Raw genomic sequence first — 12878 nt, forward strand, 5'->3', positions numbered from 1 at the left:
CTAACCTAAGAGGAAAAAACCTTTTCTATTTCCACACACAGAGAATTTTGGTTAGGGCACTAGAGTTGGAATCAGGAAGAACTGTATTCAAATCTTGCTGCAAATACTGTGTAAATATTGTACTATATTCCTGGGGCAAGGAGAAGTGAAATAAGCATTCGTATGTCCCCACTACATGCCAGGAATTGTACTAAGTGCTTTTGCAAATATTTTTTCATTTGATTCTCATAACAAGTCTGAGAGTTAAGTGCTCTTATTACTCCAATTTTAGAATTGAGGAAATTGAGACTAACATTGATTAAGTGACACAGTATGTGTCACACAGCTAGTACATGACTGAAGCTAGATTTGAACTCAAGTGTTCTTGACTTCAGGCCCAGTTGTCTGCGCACCATGTGCCGCATAGCTGAATAATAAATCGTAGCTGGCCTTCTTAGGTTACTTCTAGCTCTAAATCTGTGGATCCTATTCATCTGCAAAGCTTGATGGCTAAAGGGATCCACTATGAATCTTTTTTTTATAAAGTAGAAAATTACTTTCCAAATAGTCACCAACTGTTGTTATTAAGTTTAGATTTTCTTATATACTAATCTTAAGAACTTCATTGGACTTTTTTTACTTAGTAGTCATTTTCTTCACAGATAGACAACCTAATATTGTAAACAAGGTATTCTGATGATATATAAAGTTAGTAATCTGACCTGAGCTTTAAGAAAAATCACTTTGGTGGCTGATTGGAGAGGGGGAAGACTTGAGGCAAAACCATCTGCAGGCTATTGCAGTAGTCTATGTGTGAGGTGATGACTGTCTGCGCTACAATAGGAGCAGTGTTAGAAAAGAAGAGGACATATTCAAAAGATATTGCAAAAGAAATTATCAGGTCTTGATAAAAGCTTGAATGTGGAGAAAGGGGACAGATAATGAGGATTCAGACATTTGATCAACTGGGAAGATAATGTTGCCCTCTACAGTAATGGGGAGAGTGTAAGTAGAAAGATAATAAATTTCATTTTGAACATGTTTAGTTTAAGATGAATACTGGACATCCAGTTATCTGAAAAATAGTTGGAGATGCAGGATTGGAGGCTAGTAAAAAGACAAAACCCTAAGGGACAATTACAGTCTGAAAGTATGATTTGGATAAGTATCCAGCAAAGGAGACTGAGAAGTGAGCAGATAGATATCAAGGAAAACCAGAAGAGACTAGTATCTATAAAACCTAAAGAATCTCCAGGAGAAGGTATAATGTCAAAGGTACCAGAAAGGTCAAGAAGAATGAGGATTGAAAAAGGCCATTGGAATTGGCCATCTAGAAATCATTAATAATTTTGGAAAGAGTTGTTTCAGTGAAATAAGAGCAGAAGAAACTGGTTTATTTAGAGGTTAAGAAAGAGTTGAGGAGAAAAAGTGGAGGCATTTGTTACAGATGTACTTTTTAAAGAGTTTAGCCATGAAGAGCAGAAGAAATATAAAGTAATAGCATAGATTTATTATTGGTTATTCCAAATTAACCTTCATATTGAAGAGAGATTAGAATTGTTTTGTTTGGTTCCAAAGAGCAAATATGTAGAACTTACAGGGAAGTAGATTTCAGTAAAATATAAAGGAAAACTTCCTGGAAAATGGGTGTAAATGTAGAATGGAATGTTTTTTTTTTTTTTAATAACTTTTTATTGATAGAACGCATGCCAGGGTAATTTTTTACATTATCCCTTGCATTCACTTCTGTTCCGATTTTTCCCCTCCCTCCCTCCACCCCTTCCCCCAGATGGCAAGAGTCTTTTACATGTTGAATGGGTTGCAGAGAATGGAATGTGTTATCAGGGAAATGAATATCTTTCCCCCAGAGATCTTCTAGCAGAAACTGGGAGTGGACCACTGGACATGGATTGGGGATGAGGGAGTGGAGGGTGGGGATGGTTGCGAGGTGTTTTGATGGAGAAATGTTAGACTTTGTGGTCTCTAAGATCCAAAGATCCCATGATCATGAAATTTTATTCCCTTAACATTTGCTTTCTTACCTATAAAATTGCCCTGTGACATGTTTTTAAGACTCCACTTTAGGTGCCCAAGAGTTTATAACAAATACAAATGTATTTGGAATTCTTAGTTAAATATTAGATCAATTAGATCTCTTTCTCTTAGAATTTCTTAGAAAAAGCTTATTTTGCAATTTCTTCTTTCTTAACTTTGAATGAAATTTGTAAATATACAGTGTTCTTTCCTAGATTAGAGGCACTTTAGTATCCCTTCTAGCCCTAGTGTTGGGTCTTTGGTAATAGATTTCTTTAAATATAGATGTTATCTTTTTACTCTTGTCTAGGACTTCCTGACCCCTTTGCAAAAATAGTGGTTGATGGGTCTGGTCAATGCCATTCAACTGATACAGTGAAAAACACATTGGATCCTAAGTGGAATCAGCATTATGATCTGTAAGTTTACTGATTTGTGAAATCACATTTAGAAAAGTAAAGGGAGATGTGCTTATATATAAAGGGGAAAGAAAAAAAACAAAAACCTTAAGGGATGCACTAGCCATTTTTCCATTTATTGATGACAGAATTGGTGGCTAAATTCCAAAATCTTGGGGAGAGTAGGAAAAGGGAAAAGGGAACATGGGAGAGGGTCCTGACCTCCTGGTTTCCTCAGTCTACAGAATGTTTCATATAGAAACTTTTTTCCCCAAAGCCCTGACTTCTCCTCTTTGAGAATTGCCTGGAATACTGAGAGGCTGAGGAACTTTCCCATAGTAACCACATATTTTTTAAAGGGGGACTTAAAAAGCCAGCCTTATATCCTCTGTGCTACACTGCTTCTCAAATTAGCCTTGTTCATTTTAAAATACATACCTAAGTTCTAAAATCTTTGTTTATGAGGTTTTCATCACTTTTAGTCTCTAACCATCATGTTGGGACAGAAGACTTTATGACCCATTTCAGAACTGGGTCTAAATTCTGACTCTCCTTATGCTTTTGAAGATTATAAGCTCCCTGAGGGTAGCAATTTTTGTCTTTTATTTTTCTATCCCCAGCACATAATATAGAGTTCCTTGAACACAGGAGTTATTTAAATCAATACTCATTTAATTATTTGTATTTGAGTATACCATTGCCCAAATATCCCCATAAAAACACAGTTTATAAGTCCATTATTAAGTCTGCTAACAGTTCACATATATTAAGTTCAATATTTCATTATTCTAAAAAATCTTTTGCATAGTTTTAATCAGATGGCATAATGTAGAACCAAAACTTAATTGATATTTCCCAATGTACAATCTTTTCAGATATGTTGGAAAAACCGATTCGATAACCATTAGTGTGTGGAACCACAAGAAAATCCACAAGAAACAGGGAGCTGGCTTCCTGGGGTGTGTGCGTCTCCTCTCCAATGCCATCAGCAGATTAAAAGATACTGGATGTAAGAACTAACGGCTTGTTTTCTGCTTTTCAATGTAGTCTATTTAAACTAAACTTATTTGAATACTAAAAACAAATTTTCTACCTTACTCTCCAGTTAACATTTCCTTGGGTTAAATTTTGAATTGTTTGTTTACAGATCAGCGTTTGGATCTATGCAAACTAAATCCCACAGATACTGATGCAGTTCGTGGCCAAATAGTGGGCAAGTATTTTGTTATCTCTGTAAAATCATAGTGTGACGTAGTCCCTTCTTTATATCTGGAAAACATGTCATCATTGGCAAGTGTTGAAAGAACCTTCCTACAACATCACAAACACTTTAAAAAACAAAAGTCACCAGGGTTATCTCCTTGATTGTCTTTCAGTGTTTATTATTGTTATCCGTTTCTTTTCTCCCTTGTGCCATCATTTTAAGATGAATATAAAATAACAGTTATGCTAAAAGACGTTATAGGTTATCCCAAGTACAGATTTCATATTTATTTGAATTTAATTTAAATTTTTTTAGCATTTTACAATGCAATTATTGATTATAAGAATGGTGCCATTTTATGAAGAATTAGGGAAATTATCCTTTCCTCCAGAAAGTTTATCATATTTCATGAATGGCAAAGAATGTTTTTAAGGAATTCATTTTCAGCATAAACTACAGCAATTCAAGTTTTAGTAACCAAAAAATTTTAAAACAGTCAAGGAGCTTTGGAAAACCATACATAATACACATATTAAATATACGCTAGTTCATTTTTAATTATTACTTTGTGAAATAGCTTAATACTGCTGTTATTCAGGAATATATATGGGTAGATATAACAAAGGCTATGCTATTATTCAGGATAAATTCCTTGGAATGGAAATTGATGACTAGCACCCAAACAATCTCATAAAAAATACAGGTCAAACATTATTATATGACTCTGCCTTGAGAGATTGCCATGGTAAATTTGGTCATGGGTGAGTAAATTAGAAAAGCTACTTTAAATTTAAAAAGTACTCAAGCACTGAGGATGTACACATCACATGCTTTTGTTTTGCTCTTGGTTTCTTTGTTGGATGTTTTAGAAAATGATGCTGGAAAGTGGGGGTGGGGGAGATAAATGGGATACTGAGCCTAAGGTCTTATCAGTTCCCTTGATGGTGACATCTAGTGGTAGTGAATTTCCAAAGTTATGCTTTCCTGTATTTTGGCCTTTGTTAACATTGCCATCTTTTTATCTCTTTAACCAAAGTGAATTATTAACGTTAAAAACTTTAGAATTTGCAAAGATTGAGGAGCTAACTTTTAAGAAATAAAGTATCTTTTTCTGACCTTAAGTAACAAGTGTCAGAATTGATATTCTGTTACTGTGGTGCTATTTTCTGGTAGGAAAAATTGCTTCCTACTTGGGGTTATATACTTGCTGCCTCATACTTTTAAAGTTAGAAATCCATTATGGCTCACAAGTTACCATATAATGAGATGAGTTTTTAATACATGATTTCCTTTGCTTTTTTAGTCAGTTTACAGACACGAGACAGAATAGGCACTGGAGGCTCTGTTGTGGACTGCAGAGGACTCTTAGAAAATGAAGGGTATGTATAACTGAAGAGAACACTTCAAAACTCCTTCCTTCTACTTATTCCCCATGTGAATGACAGACAGGTTCTTTTTATGCCATTGTGCCCTGATGAATGCTTGGAAAATATTACAATGCAAAAGAATATTTATATCAAAAGATCCTTGTTCTTAAGAGAAAAGTTTATAAAATGTAAACTTGTCTACAAAATTAGCTTAAAAAATAAAGATTTATGTTTTTAAATTTGAACTTTTTTTTTTATACTTCCTAGATACTAAATTACTTAGAAAAAAAATTAACACTGCTTATTTGGAAAATAATTACCATTTCTTGTACTGTCATCAGTTACATGATCCTTCTTTGCAATGCAAGCATGGTATTCAGTCACTGCTGTCCCTAGAAAAGAGCCTTTGATGACCTAGATGACATTTCAGTACAGGTTCCTTTAACTTTGGATACTTGAAAGACACTATCATTTCTGTTAAATGATTCATAATGAATGTTGTAGAACAAATTTACTGGTATTCTATATTTGACAAAATAAAAGAAATGTTTAGTGTATGTGATGCAACTTGTTTTATTTTATTTTATTTTTTGCTGAGGCAGTTGGAGTTAAGTGACTTGCCCAGGGTCACACAGCTAGGAAGTGTTGTGTCTGAGGCCAAATTTGAACTCGGGTCCTCCTAACTTCAGGGCTGGTGCTCGATCCACTATGCTATCTAGCTGCCCCAACTTATTTAATGTTTAAAGTTCCAAACTTATTAACCTGAACATTTTGACCCCTTTTATATTGTGATTTTTCCTCTTTCAGAACGGTTTATGAAGACTCAGGTCCTGGAAGGCCACTTAGCTGCTTTATGGAGGAACCAGCCCCATATACAGACAGTACTGGTGCTGCAGGTGGAGGAAATTGCAGATTTGTGGAATCTCCAAGTCAGGATCAAAGACTTCAGGCACAGAGACTTCGAAATCCTGAGGTCCGAGGTCATATCCAGACCCCTCAAAATCGACCACATGGCCACCAATCCCCTGATCTACCTGAAGGCTATGGTAAATTTACTCATAATATTAGCCAAAGTGTTTCACATTGCTTATAAAAAAGTTTGTTTTGACCCTATGTTCATAATTTATATGCTTTTACTTTATGCTAGTTTTGTTAGGGTAAAAAAGTAGACACCTTAGAAATGAAAACAAGCTTCAAGAGTTGTAGGTGTTATCTACATAAATAGGATAAGAAGTAAATACTTGTAAATCTAGCTTCTGCCATTATGGTTAAATTGTGAGAACACAAGGAGAAGAAATAGTAAATAGAATAGGCAGTAAAGAAAGATCTATCAAGTTCCATAATTCCATTATAGAAAGGATGGTATTGAGGTTGAAATGAAGAAGTGACCATTTTTAGAAAACAACAAAAGCAAAAATCTTAACGAAAGTAATGAAAGATAGTAATTTAGATTTGGGAAATGAAAGCAAAAGTAACAGTCATCTGAAGATAAAGAAAAGAAAGCTAAGGTCAGAATTACATAATCACTAATAAGCACTTAAGTTCAGGAATATAACTAACATAAGTGCTGGTGATGGTGCACCATACCTGAGCAAGTTGGATAGGCACCTTAAAATAAATTGTGATCTATGATAGTTTGTCAGAAGCTAGCTAACATTGTTTTCAGATTGTATTCTCCTCTGGGATATGTAAATGAACAGTACTATTTACAATGAAAATGTTAAGACATTTAAGAGAAGAACTGATGGGATTGCTTGAAATTTTTCCTAAATTTTAAGTAATTGTAGTTGCTCTGTTGTGTTTTCAATCCTTTGTGCAGAACAAAGAACGACAGTCCAAGGACAAGTTTACTTTTTGCACACACAGACTGGCGTGAGCACATGGCATGACCCTAGAATACCAAGGTATGTCTCTACAACTACACATGATCAAAGCTGCCTTCGTAGTTGATCATTGCCTGGATCCCCAAGTAGAGCTGATGTAACCCATTATGTTTGAAATTCTGAACTTTGAAGAAGCAGCAGCAAAATGACTCCTTATTACAGCAGTCTTACATTTCCTTAATGACTTTAATACAGGCACACAGCCTTGCTGCTCTCTTCCAGACTTTCAGAATATTATAACTTGACAGCTGCTAAAACAGAAGTGAATCATTTAAAAACTGATCAGCATATTGGATATCTTGAAAAGAGATCTCCCTTGCTCTAGATTAAATCAAATGCACTCTAGAAAGTCGGTCTTATTTGAAACTCAGATACAATTTTCAGGATGCATGTTCTTCTTATTTAAAACTAAAGTAGCTTCATCTTTGAAGAGAGTCTCGCTCTCTGTCTTGTCTTATTCTTTTCCCAAAGGTTTTGAACTGTGTTACAAAGAAATTCCTATTTGCCAAAATCTCTTACCTCTTTTTGTAGTGGCAAAGAATTAAAAATTGAAAGAATACCTATCAGTTGGGGAATGACTGAACAAGTTGTGGTAATATAAATGTAATGGAATACATTGTGCTATAAGAAATAATAATAAGAAAAACCTGGAAAGACTTAGATTAATTGATATAAAATGAAGTGAGCAAAAGTGGAAGAATATTGTATACAGTAATAATAGCATTTATGATGATCAACTATGACAGCTGTAGCCCTTCTCATTGTATTGCTGAGAATGATCTAAGACAATTCCAAAAGATTCATGATAGAAAATGTATCTGTATCCAGAGAAAGCTATGGAACCTGAATGCGGATTGAAGTGTACTATTTTCATTTTATTTTTTCATGTTTGTTTTTATTTTTCCTTTTGCAAATTGTAAATTTTTTACTGTTTTTTCTTTCACAATGTTTGGGTTTTTTTTTTTTTTTTTTTTGGAAAAATTGAAACTATATTCTAAGAAGCAAGTGTATAAAAGGAATAATTTCAAAGTTGTGAGAATGGTTGAGTCAAAGTTTGAGGTTTTTGAATGAGTTTAAAATGGAAATAAATTTTACATGATTAAATATCAAATTGCTTACCCTTTAGGAAAGGAGGAAAAATTGACTCAAAATTTTATAAAAAATGAATGTTAAAAGTTTTCTTTTCATGTAATTGGAAAAAAATAAAATACTACATAAAAACGAAACAAATTTTAACAAAAGATTTTGGATGACTCCAAAAAAAGTTTCCCAAATATGAATCAATACTTCTGAAATCAGATCAAGTGAATACCATATTTTGCTCTCTGAAATGTCTCTTGGATTTTTTCCTTTTTCTGAGTTGTTAAAAATGTATTTAAAATTGCTCCCTCTCTTTTTTAATCCAGAATTTGTTTCATCTGGGCTTAGCTTGTTTCCATGGAGGATGAGTGTAGAGTGAACTTAAACTTATGATCTGTAATTAGAATTTAAATACCTCGGGGCAGCTAGGTGGTAAAGTAATTAGAGCATCAGCTCCGAAGTCAGGAGGACCTGAGTTCAAATCTGGCCTAAGATACTTAGCACTTCCTACCTGTGTGACCTTGGGCAAGTCATTTAACCTCAATTGCCTCGGCAAAAAAAAAAAAAAAAAAAAAAAAAAAAAAAAAGAATTTAAATACCTGAAAACAAAAAATATGGCCTCTTTAAGGCCTGCTGTAAGAAAATTAAGGTTATTTGGTCTTGTTAAAAGAATATAACAGAACAGTATAGTAAATTTTAAACTGGAACGGATCTTTAGAAGGCATCTAGTCCGATTCTTTGATTTTAAAGAAGAGGAAACTAAGGCCCAGATGACTTGAATGACTTGACTACTGTTAGATAGGCAGCAGTTGAAGCCAGATCCTCCAACTCCAGAGATTCTGCTTTTGCCACTGACGTTCTTTTCTGAATAATTAATCAAATGATTAATTGAGAAATACTTGCTTAAAAGAATACAAATTTTGAGGTAACAGTTCTTTGGGCTATCTCTTTATGAGGTAGGTTGAATTTTGTTTTGTTTTTTTTAACATTTTAAAAAGTTTGTATTGATATCTTCTGTTTTTATATTATGTTTCCAGATATGTTCTTCCCTTCCTTTCCTCCCCAAAGAACCATCGCATGTAACAAGAATTTAAAAAGAGGGGAGAAAGATTGCTCAGCAAAACTTAGGGATATGTTAGTTGAGCCTGACAGTATGCGTTATTTCAGTTTTGTAGGCCTATGCATAAATGCTTATTTCTTGGGGAGTAGCCTTGATTACAACAGTTATATGGTGTTCAATTTCAGGTTTTTGTATTTCCATTTATAGGATCATAGGCATTGCATGCGTTATCTTACTGCCTCTATTTCTTTCACTTTGTACCTATGAGTGTCTGTCTTCATGTATTTCTCTGAATTTTTCATGTTCGTTATATTCCATGATACAGGAATGTTGGGTGACATACATCATTGTTTTTCAAATACTGTTTAATATAGACTTGTCACCGTTGAAAAAGTTAGTGTTGGCTGGAAATATGTTGAGTAAGTCAAAGAAATTTAATATTTAACTTTGTGAATTCAGAAATGTTTTAAGTCATATGATGCTGCAATCCTCCCTTGCTCTTTTGTAAGCAGATTCCTTTTATATCAAATAGTTTCAAGTCCTGAATGTTTAATTTTGATTTGTCAAATTTTCCTGCTGCATTGTGGCTTGGCTGGATGGCAGTTATTATTCTCAATATAACTTGGATGTTTAACCCTGTGGTCGAATGACCACACCATTTAGTAGAATTGTAGTGCTGTGGTTTTGATAAGCAATTCATTCACTTTAGCTTTCTAAGATGGACTAATCTTTTTTTTTTTTTTTTTAATTGGTAGAGACCTTAACAGTGTGAATTGTGATGAACTTGGGCCTTTACCACCAGGCTGGGAAGTTAGAAGTACAGTTTCTGGGAGAATATATTTTGTAGATCATAATAACCGAACAACCCAGTTCACGGATCCAAGATTGCATCATATTATGAAGTAAGTTTTTATTATTTAATTTGAGATTTAGCTTCAGATTCTGAAAAAACTGCTTTTTTTTTTTTTTTTTTTAAGAAACATAACTACTCTATAGTGTTAGTAAAAAAAATAGGTGTAGTAAACTCTTGCAAGTGTTTTCTTGGGCATTTACGTAGTTTAAAATCTTTAATTACCTATTAGTACTACAACCATATGCTGTGGCCACCTTTTTCTTTTTTCTACACATCCTAAATAAAATTCATTGAAACTATTATTAAGCAGCTCCGTTAATAAAGCTTTTATGTAAGCAGCACTCTAATGAAATGTCATAGCCCTTAATGTATTCTTCATGCTGGAGAAGTAAAATGAGATTTTTTTCATTAATGCCCACTCAGCACTCACTGTAAATGCTACCTGTAATCATAATGGCTCTAGCTATCTTATCTATCAGGGTTTACTTACTACCTTCATCACAGAAAGATTTTGAATTGAGAATTATTGTAGATCCTATATTTATTGTTGCAGATTAGTTATGCTCTAACAGCATACTTTTTTTTTTTAAGTTTTTTTAGGTAAAAATGATATGTAGTTATGTTTCCCGGGATGTTTGCTTAATAAATGTCCCAGTCTATGTAATGAATTACTTTGTAAGGATACCACATATGTATTACAATCAGACTTATAAATAATTTGCAGTTCTCAGGCCTTTGTTTTTGGAGTCAATTTTACTTGTATTTCCTTTTTAGTCACCAATGCCAACTAAAGGAACCCAGCCAGCCTTTGTCAGTGCCGAATGAAGGATCATTAGAAGATGAAGAGCTTCCTGCCCAGAGATATGAGAGAGATTTAGTACAGAAATTAAAAGTCCTTAGACATGAACTTTCTCTTCAGCAGCCCCAAGCTGGGCATTGTCGCATAGAAGTATCCAGAGAAGAAATATTTGAGGTATTGAACACTACAACTCCGAGTAAGACATAGATTATAGATCTATAAGGTAGCCCAAATTATTAATAAAACCATATTGTACTGAACAGAAACTAATATAAATGAACCATTCTGTAAATAATTTCTTTGTTTCAATGAGACCTACTTTTATTTTTTGTTTTGTATTGAAGCATTTGTTTCATTTCCAAATGAGGCAGGAAGAACTTGGTGTAGATTTAAGGCCTGGATGTTTTTAGAATCATATTTCCTCTTAAGTGATGTGGTACAACATAGGGGCTAGAGAGCTTGGAATCAGGAAAAACTGGGTTCACGTCCCAGTGTAAGATACAAGTCCAATGTAAGTAACTTTGTAGGTCACTGTCTCGATCTAGGTAGCTCTCTCAGATTACACATTAGTGCAGGGGTTATGATTTGCATTGGTGGAGAGGATACCATTAACCAATAGAATCATAAACATACTTATCACCTTCCCCCCAGAAAGAAGTTTAAACCTAGACCTCTGAATAAGCCAAAGCCTGTGATTTGTATCATACAAGCATAAGAACCCTTCTGTGCCTGGCCACACTTGATGTGCCTACAGTTTATATCTGTACCTTTCTTGTACAACAGGCTTGTGAAGCACTTTTTGTGATTAATACTTTTTCAATTCTTGATTCCTCTTTCCTATGTAATTAGTTTCTTAGGAAATTTATTCTTAAAATCAGACGGGTCCTATGCAAGATGCCAATGATAAAGTACTTAGACTTTATCAATATAAAACTCTTCCAAAATAATAAGTATCCCTCCTAGTAAGTTCCTCTCCAGACGGTCTCTTAAAGTCATGTCTTAAAACAGACATCCCTGTAAGGCAAAACCCTTAGTCATCCCACTGCATCTTGATCATCTTTGGGCATCAGCAAATACTGTAGGGATAAAAGCAGGAAGGAAATGTATTATCAGTCTATCCAAGGAATGTCAAATGAGCAGAGGCAAAATCCAAAGCAGCAGATAGCGAAGTTTACATGCTCCTTACTTTTAGAGATGGCTTGTGAGCTAATGAGACGTAAGTCAGCACTAAAGAGAGTTGTGATCTTCTTCCCCTTGAGAAATCTCTTGGCTTCAAATGAGGAAAATTCATAATCTTAGAATTATAGGGGAATTTTATGGAGCATCTGTTCCAAACTCTTCATCCTTCTCCCCAGTTTTTATGTATTAGGAAACTGAGCTGTAAAGAAAACAATTGCTACTAAGCTGGAACTAGAATTGGTCTCCTGAAACCTATTCCAGTGTTTGTTTTTAATATATTTATGACACTGATTTTCTTAATGCTTAGAATAATTTTCATTATTATTGCTGATATTAAGGTATGTACATAATCTCATAGTTAACTATTAATTTTTCTAAATTTAGATATACCTCATTGCTAGTATTCTTTTCTCTTTCTTCTCCTCCATCCTCCACATCCTCACTGCTTACAAAAGTAAAACAAAATTTGAAATTTATTTCATTCCATGGCAGATATTTCTATCACTGATTTGGATCTTAGGTTGGAACAAGGCAAAGTCTCTCTAACAAGTTCTCTGTATATAAAGTATACAAGGTATATAAAAACCTGGAAAAGACTTAATTGTTTATTTTAGAAGAGGGTTCTAATTTATTCTCTTACTGTTGAATTTCATATGATTTTTAGAACCTTTTTGAAGGAAACTCAGCTGAGTTTTGGTTGCCAGGGAATCTTTTTCTTTCTCTCTTAGAAAGGAAAAGAAACTAATAATTATTCCATTAAAATCCTAGTTCTACAAATGAGTCTTCATTTTGGTTCAAGTCTATTGAGTTGTATTGAAAGTAATCTTTAATTTAGAGAGTCTATTATCATATCCTAAAGTAATCAAAAATTTCATTTACAATTAAATTCCAGTTTTCCCTTCACTATGCATTTAACTGCTAGTAGGCACTTAATGTTTATTGACTGACCTGTATTTTAACACATGTGAACAAGGCACTAAAAAGAATGAAGAGTCAAGCTGAGTCCCTAACAAAAGAAACTCTAACTCAAAGGCTTCCTACA

At 33.9% G+C, this 12878-nt stretch overlaps 1 protein-coding gene across 2 annotated transcripts in view; it reads left to right on the top strand.

Annotated features, from left to right (window-relative positions):
- SMURF1 (SMAD specific E3 ubiquitin protein ligase 1) overlaps nucleotides 1–12878 on the top strand; it is a 109184-nt gene that overhangs the window by 63342 nt on the left and 32964 nt on the right. For both annotated transcript variants that reach the window (XM_051999874.1, XM_051999865.1), the window contains exons 3-10: nucleotides 2324–2432; nucleotides 3287–3420; nucleotides 3559–3624; nucleotides 4919–4994; nucleotides 5790–6028; nucleotides 6802–6886; nucleotides 9761–9907; nucleotides 10633–10831. In XM_051999874.1, the coding sequence (XP_051855834.1) occupies nucleotides 2324–2432; nucleotides 3287–3420; nucleotides 3559–3624; nucleotides 4919–4994; nucleotides 5790–6028; nucleotides 6802–6886; nucleotides 9761–9907; nucleotides 10633–10831 (1055 nt within the window). The remainder of the gene's footprint in view (nucleotides 1–2323; nucleotides 2433–3286; nucleotides 3421–3558; nucleotides 3625–4918; nucleotides 4995–5789; nucleotides 6029–6801; nucleotides 6887–9760; nucleotides 9908–10632; nucleotides 10832–12878) is intronic.

Source organism: Antechinus flavipes, chromosome 1 (assembly GCF_016432865.1).
Source record: "Antechinus flavipes isolate AdamAnt ecotype Samford, QLD, Australia chromosome 1, AdamAnt_v2, whole genome shotgun sequence".
NCBI lineage: Eukaryota > Metazoa > Chordata > Mammalia > Dasyuromorphia > Dasyuridae > Antechinus > Antechinus flavipes.